The sequence below is a fragment of the Eublepharis macularius genome, chromosome 2 (assembly GCF_028583425.1).
Source record: "Eublepharis macularius isolate TG4126 chromosome 2, MPM_Emac_v1.0, whole genome shotgun sequence".
NCBI lineage: Eukaryota > Metazoa > Chordata > Lepidosauria > Squamata > Eublepharidae > Eublepharis > Eublepharis macularius.
The window spans coordinates 235,738,669-235,761,332 of record NC_072791.1 but is presented as its reverse complement, the minus strand read 5'-3'; the positions used below and the strand labels follow the sequence as shown (position 1 = coordinate 235,761,332).

Sequence of the window (22,664 nt, the reverse complement as noted above, 5' to 3'; positions counted from 1 at the left end):
GCTAAACCTTACCGTTTCAAAGGCGGCATTCTGCTCGGCCGGAGCAAAGAGCAGCTCCTGCCCTTCCTCCTCCTGCGTGGCCTCGATTCCGTCCTCCTCGTACTCAGTCAGGTAATCCGATTCCTCCCCTGCTTGGTGGGCAAAGAGACATTTCGTCACCCCGGGACGACTCCGGATGTTCACAAAGCAGCACCCTTCCCTCGGCACCAGCCCCGCTGATCGTCTCCTGCCCCGCAATCCCCGTACATTTCTGCAGGTGCCTCATCAGGTGCCCCCCCCTCTCTCATGCTGAACAGTTTGTGAGTGTGTGCGCATGCAACTGCACACAGGTGAGCTCTTCAGTCAACCTACACAGCACTTGCTATGACTGTCTCCACAATAAAACCATGAAGCTCTCAAGAGCAACAACTGTCCACACGTGTGTGCTTTCTCTGTTGTGGATCCACCCTGTGGAACGGCCTGCTGGAATGCCGCACCTCCAGGGTCACAGCTGTGGGCAGCAAGAAGGTGAGACCCTTCCCCTCTTGACGCAGGAAGGTCTGAATGACCCCGGAAGAGGGGGGGGGATGGTGGGCTCCCAATCATAAATTCCCGGGGGACGTTGGGATGCAGCTTCTTCCCTCCCATCTTGATCTTCTCCTTGGATGGGCACAAGCCATGATGGCATAAGTCTTCACCTGGGGACTGCATCTTCTCCACAAGGTGACGGACAAGGGGCAAAAGTCCCAACTCTGGAAACTAAGATAATGATGGACTTCTAAATGCCATAACTTCAAGCAGGACTGGCCTATCCCAGTTAGACACAGTTTGGGTAAGTGCCGAGAGGAGGGTAAGAAGATGGTGTCTTTTCACCGTTTCCTTATATCTTTTCTAAGCCTGATGCTTGAACACACCAGGTAAACTCTTTTACTTTTTGTTAATTAAACCTTCTTATCATTTGAATGCTTGAAGCATGATCTCTGTCATGCTTTTTTGTTTTTGCTACTTGAAGGGTGGTAAAACAGAGGGGCAAGTAGGTAAACTCACCAGCCCTGGAGTGTGACAGCTTGAAGCTATGGAAGTGCGATAAATCACTCCCATACGAGCTCGAAGGAGCAGAGTGGGAGACGTGGAAACTAGGCAGAGCCTCTAAATGGCAACGTAGGCACAGAGCGCTGGATGTCCAGCTCTGGCCAGCAGGGGAGACGTTCTGGGCTGCTGGTGGCCGCAGCGATGACCCAGTTTGTTTTTAGTAGCACCCAAGAAGGGAGGGAAAGGGACAGCATTGTAGAATGAAAACCTGGGACAGCTGCAAGGTCTTCCGACCTCACACGGGGCTTGCGAGTCCATCCACAGCATGGCTGAAAGGGATGGAAAATCTTGGGAACAGAACAACCCGCTGTGGGAGATCCGGGCTTAGTTTCTATCTCCATCCCTGTTGCTGGTATTAAAGTCTAGAAGTGGCCGGAGGTGTCTTTTGGCAGGAGCCAAAGGGCCTCTGGCCCTCAGTTTTTACAGAATCACAGAGTTGGAAGGGGCCACACAGACCTTCTAGTCCAACCCCCTGCCCAATGCAGGGATGAGTCTAAAGCATCCCTGACAAATATTCATCCAGCCTATCCTTGAAAACTGCCACTGAAGGAGAGCTCACCACCTCCCAAAGCAGCTGATTCTACCTTTGAACTACTCTGACCGGGAAAAAGTTTTTCCTAATATCCAGCCGGTACCTTTGTGCATGTAATTTAAGCCCATTGCTTCGGGTCTTACCCTCTGCTGCCAACTGGAACAGCTCCTTGCCCTCCTCCAAATGACAGCCTTTCAAATATTTAAAGAGAGCAATCATGTCCCCTCTCAACCTCCTCTTCTCCAAACTGAACATTCCCAAGGCCCTCAGCCTTTCCTCGTAGGGCTCAGTCTCCAGACCCCTGATCATCCTCGTCGCTCTCCTCTGCACCCTCTCGATTTTGTCCACATCCTTTTTGAAGTGAGGCCTCCAGAACTGCACACAATACTCCAGGTGAGGCCTGACCAAGGCAGTATAGAGAGGGGCTATGACCTCCTGCGATTTCAACGATATGGCCCTTTTGATCCAACCCAAGACTGAGTTTGCCTTTTTTGCCACCGCATCACACTGACTGCTCATATTTACTTTACAGTCCACTCTTATCCCAAGATCTCTTTCGCATACACTATTACCCAGAAGTGTATCCTCCATCCTGTATTTGTGCTTCACATTTTTGTGGCCCAGATGTAATACTGTGCACTTAAATATGTTGAATTGCATCCTGTTCACAACTGCCCACTTCTCCAGAGTCTTGGGTGTTTGCCACTCCTCCCAATTTGGTATCATCAGCAAATTTAATGGGTAGCCCATTTACCCCTTCATCCAGATCACTGATAAAAATATTGAAAAGTACCGGGCCCAAAACCGAGCCCTGCAGCACCCCACTGGACACCTCCCTCCAATCCGCTAGGCCTGCTGAGTTTTTGTTCTTGTTCTCTTTTTGGTTTTATTGTTTGTTTATTTAAATCATATGCCACTTTTAATTCCCCCTGAGGAGAAAAACAGGTTAAAAATAACTAAATATAGATAAATATTTCTGGGGCCTCCAGCAGTAGCAAATGATGTCAAGCAAGGTGGCGAAAACTACAGTGCTGTGCCGTAAGGAAGCTGTGCTAGACATGCTGGATAGGGGAGAGGGAATGAAACATGCCGTTGTTTACAACAGTGGTCAAACGGCTAATGTGACTCGTAATGTTTGGCCTCGGAACAACAGCGTTGTAGCCCCACGACAACCCTCTGTGTGGTAGCACACTATGAAATACCTGCTTGGCCGAAGGGGCCACTCAGAGACCATCATGGCTCAGCAGGGATCTCTAACCCCCCCCCCCCCAAGCCTGGCTCTCCAGCGCAAAGCCCCTGTTTGGAGCCGTTGTGTGGCAGCAACCGCCCTGCCTGGCTTTGCATTCATCTCGCCAAGCCTTTTTTGCTGGCAGTGATGGACACGGCGATTGGGACAGTCCCCAGAGGACTGGGTGTGTCAGGCGTGCTGAGAATGACTACAAAAGCATCTCTATGGAAAAATCCTGGTCTGCTGCCACACAGGGACGGGAGCCGAGGCTTCCCACGTACAGGAGTTCAAACCCTTCCACGAGTGGCACTCACCATCTGCATAGCCATCTGACACGTAGCTCTTGGCAGGCTCAATGCGAGACACGATCTCAGCCAGGTCTGTGAATCCTGCACTGGGACACGTCAGCACCTGAGAAAAGGAGAGGGTTGTCTGGCTACGGGTGACAGGACATGGCGGACAGGTCCCTGTACCATGGCAACACGAAGTCCAGGCTCTTGGTTAAATGGTTTTATTCAGAAATCAAATCATTCCCATAGATATGTCCATAGGATTACTCCGAAGCAAGGTAAGCATCCAAGCAGTAAGAGCAGCATTGACAGGCATAGTGACATGGGGGGAAATCCCTCCTCTTAACTCGCACGTTTGCTCCTTCCCCCTCCCAACAATAAACAAGACTTTTGGCGCACGCTTTGGGTGAGAACGTTTCACATATTTATACTATCCAGTAGAGTCAGTGAGAAAGCAAAAGATCAGAGTCGAGACACAGCCATGCCTGGGAGTGAGTAGTCCACAAGGCCATGAACACTGAGGGCCAAGCTACAAGTGACGAATGACACTAGAACGGCAAGTGGATCGAGTGGAGAGCAAGTGGAGGGCAAGTGAACAGGGAGGAACACACTTGCCGTTCAAGTGTCATTTGTCACTTGTAGTTTGGCCCTGAAAGTTTCTACAGTCCGTTAGATAAGCACCTGCACAAAGTCTGTGAAAGAAACAGTTATGGCACTGACAATGTGACGTCAAGTTACAGTATGAAACCCTGGTTCAGAGTTAGCACTGGCACGGGTGGGGTTCAGACACGACAAGGCTGGGATGGCTCCCCAGAGCAGCCGAGAAAGGAGCCCGCTGCTTGCACTGGGCATCCTGAGGCTTGAGAAGGCTGCCGGGGGCGGGGCGGGGGGGGGCTGCTGGAAGTGCTGAGGAGCTGTAATTCCACATTCAGAGAGCAAGCCTAATCGTCTACTCAAGAGTAAGCCCATTCTATGCAATGAGGCTTACTCCCAGGATTGATTGATTGGATTTCTAGCCTGCCCTCCCCGCAAGCAGGCTCAGGGCGGGTTACAATCATAGATAAATTACAACAAATAAAACCAGTAAAATACAACTCAGCACCAACATGGATTTCAACATTCCAGGTGGGGCACCCTTCCCCCTTCCCCTGCCCACCATATACACAAGGGAAGAAAAGGGTGGAGGTGTGGGTTGGCGAAACTCTAATCCCTCAAGCATGGGGAGGCAGATAGACCATATGCTCCCCCCCCACCCCCCACTGGCAGGAGACCGGCAGGGAGGCTAATTCAATGGATCCCGTGCTGGCCTCAACCGTATGCCTGGCGGAACATCTCTGTCTTACAGGACCGCCGAAAAGATACAAGATCTGAGCGGGCCTGAGTGACTTCCGACAGAGAGTTCCACCAAGTTGGTCGAAGCCAGCCGAGCCTCCCTGGGGCCAGGGACCACCAGTGGATGTTTCCTTGCAGATCTAAGAGCTCTCCGAGGGAGCCCCCGTCTACTGCCAGGGACTCAGATTGACGCGTGCCCTGGGTTTCTCTGATCCGCTCCTCATTTTACAGACAGGAATGGAGCCCAGGCAAGCCAATCGGCATTCCTGGTGCCCCCTATATCCAAAGGGCCTTCAAGGAGCTCCCATGGCCATCTGTTTTAGCGCATTCAATTCTTTCCCCTAGGCAGCCGGGAGTCCTGCTTGCTGGCCTGCCCCCTCCCACTTCCGGGGTTTCAGGCAGCTCTGTGGGTCCCAATGTGGCAGGGGAGGGAGGGGCATTTTAACGGGGAGGGGGGGGCTACAAACACGGCCTGGAGCCACAGGCAGGGCTCATGCTGGCCAGGTGAGTCCGGCCCAGGTAGGTCCTTCCTCTCCTTTGAAACGTTAAGCGTAGCAAGGTATTTCCCCCCCCAAAGAAAGACTGGAGACAAGGATTCAGGGAGAGGTAAAATCGGACTCCTTGCTCTAATTCCCATGAAACCTGGGAGGTATTTAATGCAGGGAAAGGACCTGCTCCCCATGCATCTGTGGAGCTGTTACCTTTAAAAACAGTTGCCCCAGACCCCTGGCTTCACTCCCTCACAGGAAATAATGGCCTCAGAATTCCAGAATCCAAAGGGGAAAGAAAACACACCAGAATGGAATCCCAGAATGGTAACAGACACCCAGAAAACCAGGATTAGGGATGGGGTGGGGGGCGAATTAGGGCTCCTGAATCCCAGATCTGAAATGTAAACAGCATTTCTTTCAGTGCACAGCCCACTCCTGTCTACTCTGACTAGCAGCGGCTCATCTACTAACCAATCCTGCTGCTGGGGTCCGAACCGGGGACTTCCCGCAGGCGCAGCAGGTGCTCTTCCACTGAGCCCCACCCACCCCGCTTTGTCTCAGGGGAACCCAGGGTCAGGCGGGGAGAGAAAAGGGGTTCAAAGGGATATTCCTTCCTTCCAGTTAGCTGGAGGAGCCCCACACTTGGCCATTCTCCATCCACCTCCACTCCCGCCCGCCACTTACATCCATGCGCTTGCTCTCATAGAAGTCTGCAGAATGCCAATCTTTCACCATTTTCTCAATGATATCCCCACGACACCAGCCACCAAACACCACTTTTCCATGTTGGTAACCCACATCCTATGGAAGAGAGCAAAAACAAGGTAATCGACATATTGGTTTTAAAAATTTTGTTGTAAGCTGCATTGGGATTCTTACAAGCAAGGGCATAGATGGGAAACACTATTTTTTTAAAACGGAAAGTTGCAAGAAGGAGTGAGTCACTTCAGGATACTGGAAGCCCTCCCAAGACCTGTGCTTGAAGAAACAGCGCATCTAGAACAGGCTTGAGTCTTTCCAGCACACGCCTGGTCTTCCCAGCAAACAGCGCCAGGTTGAGGCAAAATATGAGACAGATTTCCTAACTATACAAGCAGACGAGCACGAGAACACACGGCCTGGGAAAGATGCTTCCCAGACTCTTTCTTGCATCTTTTCAAGCAACAATGAACAGCCCCTCTTCAAAAACCTGCCAGACAGGAGTTCAAAGAGGCTTTGCCCAGTCACGCGTTTCACCAGGAAGTAGCCTGGCTTGGCCCCAGGACTCACATAGATCTCATCGAACTTGCCAAAATCCATGGTTTTGAAGCGATCGATGGGAGGACGAATGTATTCACAGTATGAACTGCTCTTCACCACCTCCAGCTGCCGCACGCACGAAACGTAGGCCAGGCGAGACTGGATCTCTGCCATGTCTGGCACCTGGGAACGAAGGACCAAGCCGCATGAAGGCACAGGTGGCCCCTGGACAAAGCAAACCAGCAGTCCTCCTTGCTTTCCCTTCCCAACCAAGTCTCTCTCTCTCATACACGCACACCCATCCATTCCAAGGAGTTATCCATATTAGTCTGTAGTCACAAAACAGTAATGAGTCCAGGAGCACCTTTAAGACTAACCAACTTTATTGTAGCATAAGCTTTCGAGAGCCACAGTACTCTTCATCAGATTGCACCAGACGAAAAGAACTGTGGTTCTCGAAAGCTTATGCTACGGTAAAGTTGGTTAGTCTTAAAGGTGCTCCTGGACTCTTTACCATCCATTCCGGTCTCTCTTTTCTCATTTATCCTTAACGCACATGCTTACAATTCCCTTTTTCTTTCTCTGCGTTTCTCTCGTCTCGACCTGATTCTGATATACTTCTGAATGGCTCTCTCCAACAAGGATGGGGGCCAGGGCGGGGGGGGGGGGGAGGGGTCTATCCAAATCACAGTGGAGTGTAGAAGCGAGTAGGGTTTTAGCCTTATTTTTCCCCCTTGCATCCTTTTCTGAAATGCTGCCCTTCCCCGGACTGTTATTACTCCAGAGAGGGGACGAGAAAGAGGGAGAGGTTGTGTCTGTTCTCCTTGCCATAGCTAATAACGGGGTGGACACCATGGCTCAAGCGATACCTTCTAGATCCTAATCCCCCCCCCCGCAGGTACTTTTTACTTTAACAATGATCTCCCAGGAACCAAAGAATCAATAGCATCATATTTGGAGAAAACCAAACTTCCAGAGATCTCGGAAGCTTGGAGAAATAAGTTGAATAGTGAAGTAACTGATGAGGAAATAAGTAAGGCAATACAATCCGCAAATCTAGGAAAGGCGCCAGGGCCAGATGGACTTACGGCTAAATTTTATAAGACAATGGCCAACGAACTGGCACCATTCCTAAAAGAGGTGATGAACGGAGTTTTTAGGGATCAAAGAATTCCAGACACTTGGAGCGAAGCGAATATATCATTGATCCCAAAAGAGGGCCAAGATCTGACTAACGTGAAAAATTACAGACCTATATCACTACTTAACAATGATTATAAAATTTTTACGAAGATATTGGCGGAGAGACTGAAGGGGTGGCTCTCGGAAGTCATAGAGGAGGAACAAGCAGGCTTTTTGCCAGACAGACAAATAAGAGACAATTTAAGGACAGTGATCAATGCTATTGAATATTATGACAAGCGTTGTGACAAAGAGGTTGGTTTCTTCTTTGTAGACGCTGAAAAAGCGTTTGACAATTTAAACTGGGATTTTTTGTTTGCCACTATGGAAAAGCTACAATTGGGAGAAAGATTCATCAGAGCAATTAAAGAAATTTATAGAGACCAGACTGCAGCAATTGTAGTGAATGATGAACTGACCAAGAAATTGACGATTAGTAAAGGAACAAGACAAGGTTGCCCGTTATCTCCATTGTTGTTCATTTTAGTATTGGAGATTCTGATGATACAAATACGACAAGACGAGGAAATACGAGGAATAAAAATAAAGGACTATTCATACAAGGTTAGAGCATTTGCAGATGACATAATGTTAATTGTAGAAGATCCATTGGAGAACATGCCAAAAATGATAGACAAGATTAAGGAGTTTGGGGACTTGGCAGGTTTCTTCATTAACAAAAAGAAGTCAAAGATATTATGTAAAAACATGACTAAGCAGAAACAACAATTGTTAATGGAAACAACGGACTGTGAAGTAACTAGTAAGGTGAAATATTTGGGAGTTGAGCTGACTGCAAAAAATATAGATTTGTTCAAGAATAATTATGAAAAATTATGGACTCAGATAGAGAGAGACTTGATCAAATGGAATAGACTGAATTTGTCATGGTTGGGCAGGATTGCAGCAGTTAAGATGAATGTGTTACCAAGAGTAATGTTTTTGCTACAGACAATACCAATCATCAGAGACTCTAAACAATTTGAAAAATGGCAGAGGAAAATATCAGATTTTGTTTGGGCAGGCAAGAAGCCTCGAGTGAAAGTAAAAGTTCTACAAGATGCAAAGGAAAGAGGCGGAATGCAACTGCCCAACCTGAGACTTTACCATGATGCAATCTGCCTAGTTTGGTTAAAAGAGTGGATGACATTAAAGAATAAGAAACTATTAGCCCTAGAGGGATATAAAAAATTTTTTGGATGGCACGCATACCTATGGCATGACAAAGTAAAGGTCAACTCGATGTTCCTGCATCATTTTGTAAGGAGAAGTTTATATACAATCTGGAAGAAGTACAGAATTTACCTACAAGAAGGAACCCCTTTGTGGGTGGTTCCATACGAGGTGATAGATCCGAGAGCTGTTGATAATGAACAACAATGTTTAACGTACAAAGAAATAACTAAAACTGAGGTGTCTAAACTTAGAATAAAGACGCAAGAGGAACTATCACCGAACTACGATTGGTTCCAGTATAGACAGATCAGAGATTTGTATAACTCGGACTCTGTAAAGGGAGGTATACGAACAGATTATTCGGAACTAGAGCAGACCCTTTTTAAAGAGGACAAGAAAAGAATATCCAAGGTATACCAAGTACTGTTGAAATGGTATACCGAGGATGAGACAGTTAAAACACAAATGGTGAAATGGGCTATAAATTTTAATAAAGAAATAACAATGGAGGCATGGGAATACTTGTGGAAAACTACAATGAAGACAACGACATGTATTAATATTAAAGAGAACATTTTCAAAATGATCTATCGTTGGTACATGACACCAAAGAAGATTGCGCTAGGAAACTTGAACACTTCTAATAAATGCTGGAAATGTAGAAAGCATGAGGGCTCCCTCTATCATATGTGGTGGTCGTGTGAGGTAGCTAGGCAGTTCTGGGGGGAAATAATAAGAGAAATGAGTGAAATTTTACAGTTTCAAATAAATAAGAACCCAGAACTCCTGCTGCTAAACTTGGGAATGGAGGGAATCCCAGCCCACCATAGGACGTTGATATTTTATATGACTGCAGCAGCTAGACTTTTGTATGCGCAGAAATGGAAAGTACAAGAAGTGCCAACTATTGAAGATTGGATCTACAAATTGCTGTATATGGCTGAAATGGACAAGATGACAAGAAAACTGAGAGATCTGGACTCAGGGCAGTTTAACACAGACTGGGAGAAGCTGAAACAATATCTGGAGAAGAAGTGGGAGGTGGGAGGAAAACTGTGGCAGTTTGAGAACTACTGAAGTACAATAAAAGTATAAAAGAGAGGGGTGACTTTACCGGGGGAGGAAGAGAAATGTGAATTTATAAGCAGTTAGATTAATTAATTGATTGAGATATATATAGATATGTAAAGGTTAATGGATAGAATATTGATAGAGAATAATTAACGGTTTAAACATGAGGATTGAGTAATTAACAATATTTTTTTTTACTTGATAAGACTTATATGCATCAAACTGAATGTATAGAAGAGTTAAAATGACTGACTATGTGATGAGTTATATAGAAATACTATAAAAAGAAGAAATGATTAATATAGAGAGAACAAATCAAATTGTTTGATTTAAATGTGGGAAATTTTTATGGTTTATGACATACAGAAATATTTAAAACTGGAAAATGGGATAAATTGTTTATCTAAAGAAGTATAGTTTGGATGTATAGTAAGTAAAAGAGTTAAAGATGTACTGCTTAATATAATGGAGAATATATATTTGTTTTAGATAGAGGAAATTAATAGAAGTAAGGGAAAAGGGACAGAGGGTGGGAAAGCTGTTGGAAGTCAACAAAAGGGGGGGAAAGGGAGGGGGTTAGAAACGAAAAATTAGGGGATAATTGAATGCAATGTAATGTAAAAATATTAATGTTCTAACCCAATAAAAATTTTACAAAAAAAAAAAAACAATGATCTCCCAGGGTTTCTATTTTTAGTTCAAAGCAGCCATGTGGGGGGGGGGGGAGAATGGGGCCTGGATCAGGGAAGCAGTGTTGTGGGCGGGACTTCTAATTGCCAATTTTTATTCCCATTTGCCCAACCTGAGCACCCTTCTGCCCACACCTTAAGTAAAACTAGAGATGCCGGCATTTCCACCCCACTCGCTGCCCAGCTCAGGCCCTTCCCTTCTTGGCTGGAGCCGCAGCTCCCGCACCTCGGCCCTTTTCTGCTTGCAGCTGAGTCTGAGATGGCCCAGCAGAGCAGCCGCGGGCAGACGCCAGCAGGCCGGGCCATGGCTGGCAGGCAAGCAAGGAAGCAAGCAGCCTGCACAACCCCCCCCCCCCCAAGCAGGGCAGCGTCCTGGCGGGCCTGGCCGGGGGCCCCTGATGGCCGGGGGCCCCTGCGCCTTTTGTCCACTGCAGCCCTTATAGGGCAGCTGCGCCCCTCTTCCCAGCAGGGATCCAACAGAGTGCCTCATTGTGTCTGTGCCCTGCAGCTCACGGAGGGATGTCCCGCCTCGATGGCCCAAGGCGTCCATTACAAGATGCCTCGCTTAACTCCTACAGAGTTTTCTGGGGTGAATGTGGACCAACTCTCATGTCTGACACATGATTTTCGATTGTGAGTCCCAAATCAACCCTACATCCGGTTCTGAGGGAGATGCTTCAATTACTTTTCTTTTTGGTGTATGTCAACAGAGGAAGCTGCACAAATGAAAGCACCCACTCGTATTTGTTGTGGCTATCTTCTTCTTCCTATGCTACATTAACAGAATTCAGCAGTGAGCCCCTCTGCCACAAACACCATGGGGCAGGTCCCCTTTTACTACTGCCCTGATTCAGCAGTCCAGCATCCTGTCCCAACATGGCTTTTCACGAGGAGGGGCGGCTGTACCCCATTTTTAAAGGGTGTGTTGTGTGCCCTCTAGTGCAAGGGGAAGGGAGACCCTAAAGCAAAATACAAAACGAAACAAAACAAAACAAAAAGGAAAAAAAGGCGGGGCGGGGAGATAGCAACAGAATAAGGCAGAGAATCACGAGGGGCAGAAAGAATCCTTTCAGGTGTTAACTCACTCTTTTCGTTTATTTAAAGGACTACATGAGCGCTCACACACTGGAACAGTATAATGTCAACAACTAAAGTAACATGTTCACAAAACGCTACGGGCAACATCCCAGGCACAGGGGTGATCTGTCGTCACAGCAGCACAGCCACTCCCGACACAAGTCACAAGCCCCTTCTCACAGGAGCCTCGGCCTCTCGGGCACTTGCGCTCTGTGAGGAGCATCACAACAGACCGGCAGCAAGGGGCCGCACATTTCCCAGAAAAACGTTGCAGGAATAATAGTAACAACATTAGATTTATATACCGCCCTTCAGGACAACTTAATGCCCACTCAGAGTGGTTTACAAAGTATGTCGTTATTATCCCCACAACAATCACCCTGTCAGGTGGGTGGGGCTGAGAGAGCTCTGAGAAAGCTGTGACTGACCCAAGGTCACCCAGCTGGCTTCAAGCGGAGGAGTGGGGAATCAAACCCGGCTCTCCAGATTAGAGTCCCACACTCTCTTAACCACTATACCAAACTGGCTCTCTGGAAGAGCGCTGGGAAAATGTGTCAAAAACATTTGTTGAGAAACAAAGGCCTGGATCCCTTTCAGCAAGTGGGCAGCCGCTGTGCATTTAAGGGGCATCCTTGAAAGGAAGCAGGCGGCCTTCTCAGGGCATCTCTGCAAGAGATGCAGCAACAGTATTGAAAAATAACCCTTCTGTCAATGAACAAATGGAAAATTTAAGAAGAAAAATGAGGTGGGCAACAGGAAAGTCCTTGAAGAGACTCCACCCGGCTAGCACCCTCCTGGCGGACTGGTGGGAGATCAGAACGGAACGGAGCCCCTTACCTTGACCTTCTGTGCCCAAGGGTTGAGGCGTTTCCAGAGCAACCACCAGCCAGACAGGCTGTCCCCGTAGTTGCAGAGGTCGGTCTCATCCTGGCTGCCCACATCAATGGCAACGACCGTCTTGGCACCCATGTTGCGCGCAATGTCAGCTGTGTGGGGGAGAGAGAGGCCTCAGAAGGGCTGACAGAAACAGAGATTGCTGGATAGCCGTGGAGTCTTTCTGAGAACAGAACAATGTGTGTGTGTTTTTGGGGGGGGGGGAAATAATCATTAGGGTTGCCAACTGCCTGAATGAAAGAAACATCCTGTCCCTTTAAGACAAGCCCCACAAGGTGCTCTTCACCTCCATGCTATGGAATCCTTGTTCAGGTGACAGGACATTCTCTTCATGCCTGTTGGCAACTCTAATAATCATCACTGCCAGCAACTGAAGGGGGATTCTCCATGCCTCACTCCCCCTCCCCATCTCAAATCTCACCTCAAGCATGTGTGTGCACGTGCACAAATCTCACCTCAAGCATGTGTGTGCACGTGCACCCTCCTCACAGCCCCCCCCCAGGTGCCCCGTGGGCTTTGAGGAGGAGCCCCTATGAGCAGCCGTGTCCGTCTGGCAGGCCCCACCCTCTTTTCACCGGGAGCAAACCCCCACGGCCAGGAGACGGGACTCATCTGGGCAGAAGCTCTTTTTAGTAAAGGAACTCTGGACAAGGGGGAGTGCTGGCTTTAAATTAACTGGTTAGACTGGCAGGTAGCTCCAGCCTATACGACTGTTACAGGGGACAGAGTTAAGGCCCACCGGCCTGCGTATCCAGCTTTGTTTCTCACTTCTCACAGCGGGAGGGTGCGACCTCCCCCTTGTGTGGACAGTGCCGGGGTAGCGCTGGGCTAGGATCTGGGAGACAGAAGGCCAAGTTCCACTCTGCCATGGAAGCCGCTCACCGGGTGACTCACTCAGACCTGCTGATCTGAGCAGCACAAACACCGGCTGTTTCTGGTAATTGATGCTTTTGGAGTGGCCGCCTGCAGATTCTCTTTCAGCCTAACCTATCACATGGGGCAGCTGCCCTGAGGCTATCATGGAGCTGGGGAGAGCAATACTGTCAGCTGCTTTGAGTCCCCATCAGGAGAAAAGTGGGAGATAAAAGACCGGAAGTCATGCAAAAAAATCCCAGTTGTAACAGATAACAAATCAAACACGGAAGTAACAAGAGGACAAGAACTGCAGTGACAGAAGCAGCAGGCAAACGGCACCCCCTCCGTTCCTCTGCACAGGCTGCCGTCTGAATGCCTCAACCCACGAGGGATGGGGAAAGATCCAGAGGAGGGCTGCAGGAACAGAGAGGCCCAGAAGGCAGGCCACGCGAACCAAGGCTGAAGGAGGCTTAAGCCAGAGAAAAAGGGGGTCCGGCCACGCCGAGAGGCTTCCAGGCATTCGGCAGGAGAAAGGACAACTCTGCTCATCGGGACTAACACACACACACCCCACAGGTGCACTCGAGCCTATTTGCCTTTTACACATCGGAATAGTCTGCCGGAAGATGTGCTGCCGTTCTTCCTGGGCTGGCCTTTGGGAAGGGCTTGAAACTCTCTCCTATTCCAAAGGCCTTGATCAGCCGCGGATGCCTGACGCAGCCACGCGCACCACGTGGCTTATGCAGGTGGCCAGGGATGGGGCATTTCAAGGGCAAGGTCCTTTCTTGTGCGTGTTTTATTATGGCAGCTGCAAACTACCCTGAGTAATTTGGAAAGGTGGAGAAGAGATGCTATAAAAAAACTGAACACAGAAAATTTTAAACACTGTGGAAAAAACAGTGACCGAGTAAAGGAACAAACGGCACGCTCAGTCGCTGCTGAAAAGGTGGTCCCTGCTTCCACACTTCACACAGGGGCTTCCTTGTACGTGGCCTTGAGGAACAGCATCGGAAGTGGGGCGCGCAACCGTCACCCAAACCTCCACCTTCCCAACCAGCATCATTTCCGTCTTACCTGGGCTCACTTTCAGTCGGTTCCCTTTCAGACTATTAACCAGTATAACCACAGCTGTTATACTGGATCCAGCATGGCTGCTGGAGAAACAAGCGGACGCAGCTGCTGCAAAAAGGGCCTTTCTCCTGTCAGAGCCTGTTTAACCTGAGTAAAGCCATGTTTAATTCTGTGGTGTTTAGTCTTTCTTTCCCTCCAGGCCTCAACACCTGCACGGAGCCGAGTCCGTGGGAAAGGAAACTCTCTTATCTGTCTGCTCGACCTTGGCCAGCACATCGTGCCTCTGAGAAGCTTTGCTGTGTGATTTCAGGGGGGAGGCTGGGCTTGGGAGTGTGAAATGTAACCACTTTCTTTTCATGAGTCATTCTTGTCAATCCTTTGGTCGGCCAGGATATCTATCCCGGATTATGCATACTCGGAGATGAATGCTGTCTTTCACAATAAACCTTTTGAAACCAAAAAGACCTTGTCTTCTTGCAGAGGGGAGTGAAACAGACTATCAACTCTGGAGTAGCATAGTCTGACATCTCCAACTCAGTCTGGCCTGAAAGACGGCCGGGATTCCTGGCTCCTGGGACCCCCACTAAAGTAACACTGAGACTAGACTACCGTAACGCACTCAACATGGGCCTCCTCTCAACGTCAACTTGGACACTCCAGCCGATACAGAATGCTGCCTCTCAGTTATTATCAGGAGCTACGTGAAGCATGCCTATATCGCCCTCACTCTGCAGTCACTCCACTGCCTTCCCATCAGTTACTGGGCTCAGTTCAAGGTCTTGGCTGTCACATGCAAGGCCCTCCACGGCCTCTCCCCGCCATGTTCCACCAGGGCAGCTTTGCTCATCTGAACAGGGCCCTCCCTCTGCGTGATACCACAGGGGCCCATACACCTCCTTTCTCTGTGGTGGCCCCTGCCTTACGGAATGCCTTGCCAGAGTAGGTCAGGAGAGCGCCCACTCTCCTTGCTTTCCGCAAAGTATGCAAAACTAATCTTTGCAGGAGGTTTTTTTTTTTTACTCAAGTAGGAGACAAGGACTGTAGACTATAGTCTACTGCACAGTCTCTGTTGCAGCAAGTATGCTCCTACTAGGTAATTTCTGCATCGTGTGATGTTTAACTGTTTGTGACTTGTTTCAGCGTCGTTTTAGCAGCTCTGTGTCAGATTTCTGCTTGTTTTCAAATGCTACGCTATCCAAACCCTTCTGCGTTGTTCACTGGATGTCCCATTGACTTACACTGCACAATCGGCCCCAAGTCTTAATGAGCAAGGCGGACTGTTAATGTCAATCCATCCATCAAAATCTAAGACCCCTTTAAAGCCTCTGTGCTTGAGGCTGTCGCTAGATCCACTGGCAGTGAACCTGCACTTCAGTCACCTGCCGAACGAAGAAGTCCTTCCTCGCAGTATTCCAGGAACATGGAGTGCCACTTGCCCAGGGTCTCCAAGCCAATCTTATTCAATGCAGGGATACATTTTAAAGACAAAGTTTTCATTTTAAAAGGAACATGGCCATGTTTCAAGACCTTCCAAGACATACAACCCACTAGGAGTGAAATCAGGTAATCTAAAAATAGCCTTTCCGTAGCTGCAAAGGCTCATCTCCTCAGCTGAGATGACAGAGGCGCCCACCACTGAACCACAGACCAGCCCTAGCTAGCTACCCACTGGGCTCCTCCTCGGATGTTTCAGGTGAGCCCGTCTTCTGAAATGTTTAAGAGTCACTCAGACATGCTTGCATTTGTCCATACACCTGTTGCCTTATAAATCTAAACATCTTTCTTGAAGGACAAAAGTATTCCGTTGAGATGGGTGAAGGTTATTCTATGCCCGTTGTCTGTTCTACGTTTGCAGAGCTTTTTCAGGGCTCAGCTGGAAAAGGGTGGGGGGTGGCTCAGTGGCAGAGAATCTGCTTGGCATGCAGAAGGTCGTGGGTTCGATTCCTAGCATCTCCAGTTAAGGTTCAGGCCACAGAGCATGTGGAAGACCTTTCTCCGCCTGGGACCCCGGAGAGCCACCGCCAGTATGAGTGGACAATACTGATTTCGAAGGACTGATTGTGCAAGCCAGTATGAGGCAGCTTCATGTGTTCAAGGAATACATTTGTTTAGAAGATTCACCCGAGAGTGGCTGAGTCCAGAGTGAGCTCCGTGGCTCTAAAAAGGTTGCCTCAGTACACGGAATCCTCTCTGCTATGGGCGTCTGTGGTGGAGAGGCGGCTATGGGGCCTCTTGCTGTCACACAACAAATGCCATGTGAACGCCAGAGCCATCTTGTGACGGCTGCAGTAACGTCCCATCCGTTTTCAGAGAGCTGATGGTACGTCGGGGAATCAGAGACTCATAGGGTTGGACGGGACCTCTAGGGTCATCTAGTCCAAATCCCTACACAAGACAGGCAATTCACAACTACCTCCCAACATACACACCCAGTGACCCTTATTCCATGCCCAGAAGATGGCAAAACACCGTCAGGATCCCTAGTCAAATTGGATGGGGGGAAATTGCTACCTGACCCCAAGGAGAGCCCGCCACCTCCCGAGGAAGTCTGTTCCACTGAGGGACCGCTCTAACTATCAGGAAGTTCTTCCAAACGTTTAGCCGAAAACTCCTTTGATTTCATTTCAACCTGTTGGTTCTAGTCCAACCTTCTGGGGCAGCAGAAAACAACTCTGTGCCATCCTCTATATGGCAGCCCTTCAAGAACTTGAAGTTGGTTATCCTATCCCCTCTCAGTCATCTGGGCAGTTGGCAGTGAAGGCCCATCTCTGGCAGAGCACAGACGATGCCCAGTTTAGGGCTGGCTCTTGCACTGAGCAGACGTGCTTAGTGGGAGGTCTGCCTCTGAGAAGGAGTGGACAGGCTTGTTTAGTGTCCGACCTGAGAGGAGAGCAAACTGCAATGACAGTCTGACTTCAGGGTGAAGGAGTGAGCAGAAGCCCTGTATGTCACAGGCTCATTTTGGTCCCTGTGCAGTCTGCCTATGGGAGGCCAGCAAGCTTGCTTACCTGGAGAGGGTTGCTGACGTCACCTTAGGAGAAAATGGCTATAAATGTGCACCTGGTCATGCTTGGGTGTCTGAGTATTGCCATAGCCCAGCTCGCAGCTCTACAGATTTCTTCCCTTCCAGAAATGCTAAGTAAGAGTCCACTGCTTTCACAGGGCGCATTCACTGCTTTATGTTAACAGTTGCTTTGCCACCTGGTGTTAGCACAGGGTGACGGTCCTGATCAGCCACTCTGAGAGCCTTTGAGGTGAGACCCTCTCACGCTTTCGGGGGCTGCTATAACAGAGAAACACGTGATTGTCCTTATAGTAATCCTCAGATTTCCCTAGAAAGAATATTAGCGCTCTCTAGATAACCAACAAGCAGAGTTTGCTCGGCCTCATCTTTAAGCTGTGGAAAGGTACGTCTAGAGATGAAACTGGGAAACAAACTTTTGGAGAAAGTAGGGAACATGGTGCAGAAAATCTCTTCCAGTATAAGAAAAAATAAACAACGTGAAGAGAGAAGAGTCACGCGCAGGGCTCACAAGCTGGTACAATAATGACCAAGAACATTGTCCTGTATGTCACAATTCTGAGGTCAGGTGTAGCCAATGGGTTGGTCCCATTAACTGGGACAAAATAATTTATCTAATTATTGCAGGAAGGACGTGATTCAGGCTTCTGAGGACACATTTGACCATGCAAATTTAGAACAGTTGTGGAGGGGATCACAGAAACCAAGATGACTACCAGCTGGCCCTTCAGAGAAGAGAAACTCGGTCCAGACTGTTGGGGGAACAACAATAATCAAGGATATACAGAACGGGAACCAAAGCGGTGGCGAGGCAAGAAGCAGCTGCTCTTGAGGGCAACCCGGAAGCTCTAGCAGATAAAGAACAGGACTGCCATTTTCTGTCTAGAGTTCTGCTGTGGGAGATTATTATTCCATCTCAAAACAACTTCATCGGTTACCCCTATATTTCTAGGTTCAATTTACAGTGCTAATTCTTACCTGCAAACTTAGCTATAAAGCCTGACATGAAATAGGGCCTATGTGAAGGACCAGTCTTTCCTTCACATGGGCCCATGACAGTAATAATTGTGTGCTTATACACTACTCTTCTGGACAAATTGGTGACCCACTTGGAGCAGTGAACAATATTGTCGAAGGCTTTCACGGCCGGAGAACGATGGTTGTTGTGGGTTTTCCGGGCTGTATTGCCGTGGTCTTGGCATTGTAGTTCCTGACGTTTCGCCAGCAGCTGTGGCTGGCATCTTCAGAGGTGTAGCACCAAAAGACAGAGATCTCTCAGTGAGAGATCTCTGTCTTTTGGTGCTATACCTCTGAAGATGCCAGCCACAGCTGCTGGCGAAACGTCAGGAACTACAATGCCAAGACCACGGCAATACAGCCCGGAAAACCCACAACAGCCAAAGTCAATATTATCATTGTCCCCACAATACAGCTGGGGAGCTGGGGCTGAGAGGAACCGCAGGAGCTCATGGCAGTAGTGGGATTCAAACCAGCAAAGTGCTGATTCACAGCCTGACCACTTACTACAGCTGATCCTCTCAGAATTTCCTCCTCTTGGTGCCCTCCAATAAACTCAGTTGATTAGCCATGGCCCTAGAGGCCCCTGAGGTATGAAATGGTGCAGAAACGTTGTTCTTTTTCAGTATCAAACTACTTAGGATAGAACTCATTCCTCACTGGGGGAACAGGACAGGGCCCATCGCTCCTTTCGCAAGCAGCAAGGAATCACCTTTCTGTAAAGAAGGGGTGAGCTATGTTGGCACACAGTGGCATGAGAATAGAATTATCACTGAATTTTATAAGCACACCCATCATGCATGAGCCCATGACGAGTGAGTCCCATTCTGGGAAAAACGGCTTCAATCTGGTTCCAAGCCAAAGGGAGAGGGTGGTATGACTTTTGCCAGATAGCTAGTGATTCTTTCAAGGGATGGAATCACAGAGCAGGATAAGACAGGGCAGAAGGATAGATGGGGACTAGAAACAAGTGTCTAAAGAACCTTGGTAGTTTTAGGTGGATAGCTGAGTTGGTCTGCAGTAGATCAGCAGGGTCTGAGCTTCACAGAGTCAGAGCTCCCTTCTTCAGATATCCTAGAGAACCTTGATGTGACACTTCCAACTTCTTCTCCTTGACTACTTTTTCCAGGACCTCATCTGAAGATGCTTGTACTACTGGAGGGTGGATCTCCAGTGCACATCTTGGTATCCAAAGCAAGAGAAACAGAATGCAACCATGAATAGCGATGAGGGAAACACTGCAAGCTCTATGGTGGATTGTATGGATCCATGGATCAGTTTGAAGATCTCAGCCTGGAGAGAGAGAGGACCACTTCTCTGGTCTTCTGCAAGCAGTCGAAGCTTCAGAGCAAGTTGGTCTCATACATGGTAACGATAACCTGGACATCCACACCAGGTAATTAAGGATATGGACTAAAGCGCTGTAGTCAAGAATAATTTCCACCACAAAATACCAGTTTTTCATGCCTCCCTATCTGGCAGTACCAAGTGGGGATGTGTCTCCCTTTCGAGGAGCATAGCAAAAAATATGGAGCCTAGTTCTTGAACCCGATACCAATTCTTGAGCCTGCAGAATGAAGACGGCACTGCTGCCAGTTTCAACCCAGCATCTGGGGTCAGTCCCAGCAAGAGGGACACATGGCAAGGGCAACAGATGAAGTGACCTCTGACAGCCAGTGAGTCTTTCAAGGGATGTAATCACTGAGCAGGATCAGACGGGGCAGGAGGATGATGGGGACCAGAAACCCAGATATGGCGACTTGCGGGAGGGGTTGATGTACCTCCCATCTTGAATTCCAAAAGAAGGCATTTGGTGAGATCTTTGTAATGCCTGATGTACTTAAGACGACAAGGCATCTTCATGGCCTTCAGGTCCACGGTCCAGTGAAAATTCAGGGGTGACCTCCAAATATGTTGAAATTGATGAGCCCAAATAATTGAGAGAGTCAACAGATTTAGCACATAAACTACGAGCCAAACTCAGCATCTGAACAGCAATACGGTCAGGTTTAAGAACAGTTTGGTGTTGTGGTTAAGAGTGGCAGGATGCTAATCTGGAGAACCGGGTTTGATTCCCCACTCTTCTGCTTGAAGCCAGCTGAGTGAACACACCCTTAAAACAATGTGAAAATCTGCATTCATGAAATAACATTGACTTGAGCACATATTGAAAGACTTTTTAAAAAACACAGTGCTTCTTTATCATCACTGGCAGACCGATTCGCTTACTGTTTGTTTATACACACGGTTGCCAATTAAGAGTGCAGTGACGATAAGTTCATGGGATGAGGGGTGGGACCAGGACTTCCGTGGGATGTGCGAGAACGTGCACATGTGGAATATTGCTGACTGCACGTGACTGTTTGAATAAATAAAAGAAAACTGACTGATGGTTGATTGAGAACAGCCAAACTGCTAGGCAAAAAACTGGCTCCCTGGTCATCAGCAGGATGCAAGCCAAACCAATGGGGCCCATGTATCTACTGGACTGCCATTAGAAAAGGCAGGAGCATGGGATGCAAGACGCCTGAAAGGTCGGAGTCTGCGGGAAACCACCAGTGGAGGACTAGTTCGCTGGACAGAAGTGCAGGGGGAAGTCAAAAAGACATGGAAAGCTCCAGCAATTTCCCCCGTTTACCAAGGCATAACCTTGGGAGATTCAACTCCTTCTCGCCTGTTTCCTGGATCACAGTGGGCACAAGAATCAAAGCAACAGGCTTCCTGAAAGCACAAGAGGCAGAGGTTGTGTCTGTAACTAACAGGGGGATTCCCCCTGCAGACAGCAATGCCTAAATACAGGATGCTGAACCATGTGCAACCTAAAGGAAGGGGGTAACGTTAAGAGTGGAGGAAATGGAGACAATATCCAAAGGACTAAAATTTACTATTAGAAATAATTTTAATGGGTGAAATGAGAGAGGAGAAAAAGGAGAAGAAATGCAGAAGTGACAACAGCGAGACAAGTAAAAGAGAACTGAGTGGGGAGGCACCCTCCCCGCCCCCATCAGGTGTAGGAGCTCAGTGTCTTTCTTCAAGGGGGGGGGGGTTGGGTGCCCTTTTTAGACCCAGGCTCTGGATCTTTTGAGTGACACTTGTACGTGTGCAGAATCCCGTATGTGGTACTGCACAGTGACCTTGTGTGACCTGCCCCTCCTGACTTCTCACACTCTTTTGAAAGAAGAGATGAGAAGTCAGAAAGCGGAAACAACCCTGGTCATATCCTTAGGAAGGAGCAACCATGTTTGCTTGTTTGCCATCAGGGTGCATCACTTGTTTGGGTGGCAAGCAAATGAGCCTGAACAGAGAGGCAGAGGAAGCACGGGAAAAAGCAGCCCATCACGTCAGACCAGAGAGAGAGTCCCCACGGGAAGCTCCCTAAGGAACACCAGCCCCCAAAGCCATTTCTCCCTGTTGATTCCCACCAGTAAGAGGTTTGTTCCCAAGCCCTTCCCCTCGTCTCTCTAAGTTGCTAGCTACTGCTGAGAACAGCACTCGAGGGCTCGCCTCACAGAAAACAGTGCTTCAAGGCCAAGGAGGGTCTGCGAAGCCCTTCTCCTTCAACGGCAGGGGGCTGCCCTACTGTCACCCATACTTGCCTGGGAGGTTGTTGATGTAGCCGCCGTCCATCAGCAAATTGCCGTCCTTGGGGTCGCAGAGTGGCGGTAGGTACCCGGAAAGGGTCATGCTAGCTCGCACGTACCGCCAGAGCGAGCCTAACCATGTGGAACAAATGCAATCAGAAGAGCAGGCAGAAACCCAGACCAGCAATGAGCCCTTGGGGAGAAGCGCAGAAGGACAGCCGTGGGTGGCCCCCTTGTCCGGGTGAGAGGGTTCTGCAGGGCGTGTTACGGAGCGGTCCCGCTACGTGACGCATAGCTGCCCTCCCGGCCTCGAGCCCACCACCTCCAAGCCCACACACATGCGGCCAGGCAGCTGACCAGAAGGCCGCGTCTGCCTGGCTCTCCCCGCTGGATGTTGTCCGTGCCCTGCAGAAAGGTCCACCTGGACAAAAGGGGCCTGCAAGCGGGTCCCAGGCTCTCGGCCCTCTTGAGCCTGCCCTGCCCGTCCCAGCCAAAAGAGGACAGCCGTGGCTCGGGAGCAGGAAGGTGCGTCCCAGGCAACGGCTTCACACACGTGCCTCAACCAAGCCACGCCTGCCCTCAGTGTCCACCAGCCAAGGAAGGGAGGCGAACGCAATGCTGACCTGGGACATTGTTAACATAGCAGCCATCCACAAGCAAGTGACTGTCCTTTGGGTCGCAGATAGGAGGCAAATAGGGGGTGTAAGATGCACTGGCCCGGACGAAGCGCCACACGCTGCCTGCCGGATGAAGATGGAGATTCAATCAAAAGGAGTGGGGGGGGGGAGGAGAGAAGGGGGTGGGAAGGAGCACAGGACAGGAAATGACACAATGACAGAAGCGTCA

The 22,664-nt window shown here is 49.0% G+C and overlaps 1 protein-coding gene across 8 annotated transcripts in view; it reads right to left on the bottom strand.

The window, feature by feature from the left end:
- Positions 1-22,664, bottom strand: part of LOC129325227 (patatin-like phospholipase domain-containing protein 6) — a 70,156-nt gene that overhangs the window by 2,024 nt on the left and 45,468 nt on the right. For 2 of the 8 annotated variants that reach the window (XM_054972843.1, XM_054972845.1), the window contains 7 exons: positions 22,442-22,558; positions 21,834-21,950; positions 12,216-12,364; positions 6,214-6,366; positions 5,629-5,745; positions 3,146-3,242; positions 13-131 (listed from right to left, as the gene is read on the bottom strand). In XM_054972843.1, coding sequence (XP_054828818.1) covers positions 13-131; positions 3,146-3,242; positions 5,629-5,745; positions 6,214-6,366; positions 12,216-12,364; positions 21,834-21,950; positions 22,442-22,558 — 869 coding nt within the window. The remainder of the gene's footprint in view (positions 1-12; positions 132-3,145; positions 3,243-5,628; positions 5,746-6,213; positions 6,367-12,215; positions 12,365-21,833; positions 21,951-22,441; positions 22,559-22,664) is intronic. The other 6 variants (XM_054972850.1, XM_054972848.1, XM_054972844.1 and 3 more) reach the window with 5 other exon arrangements.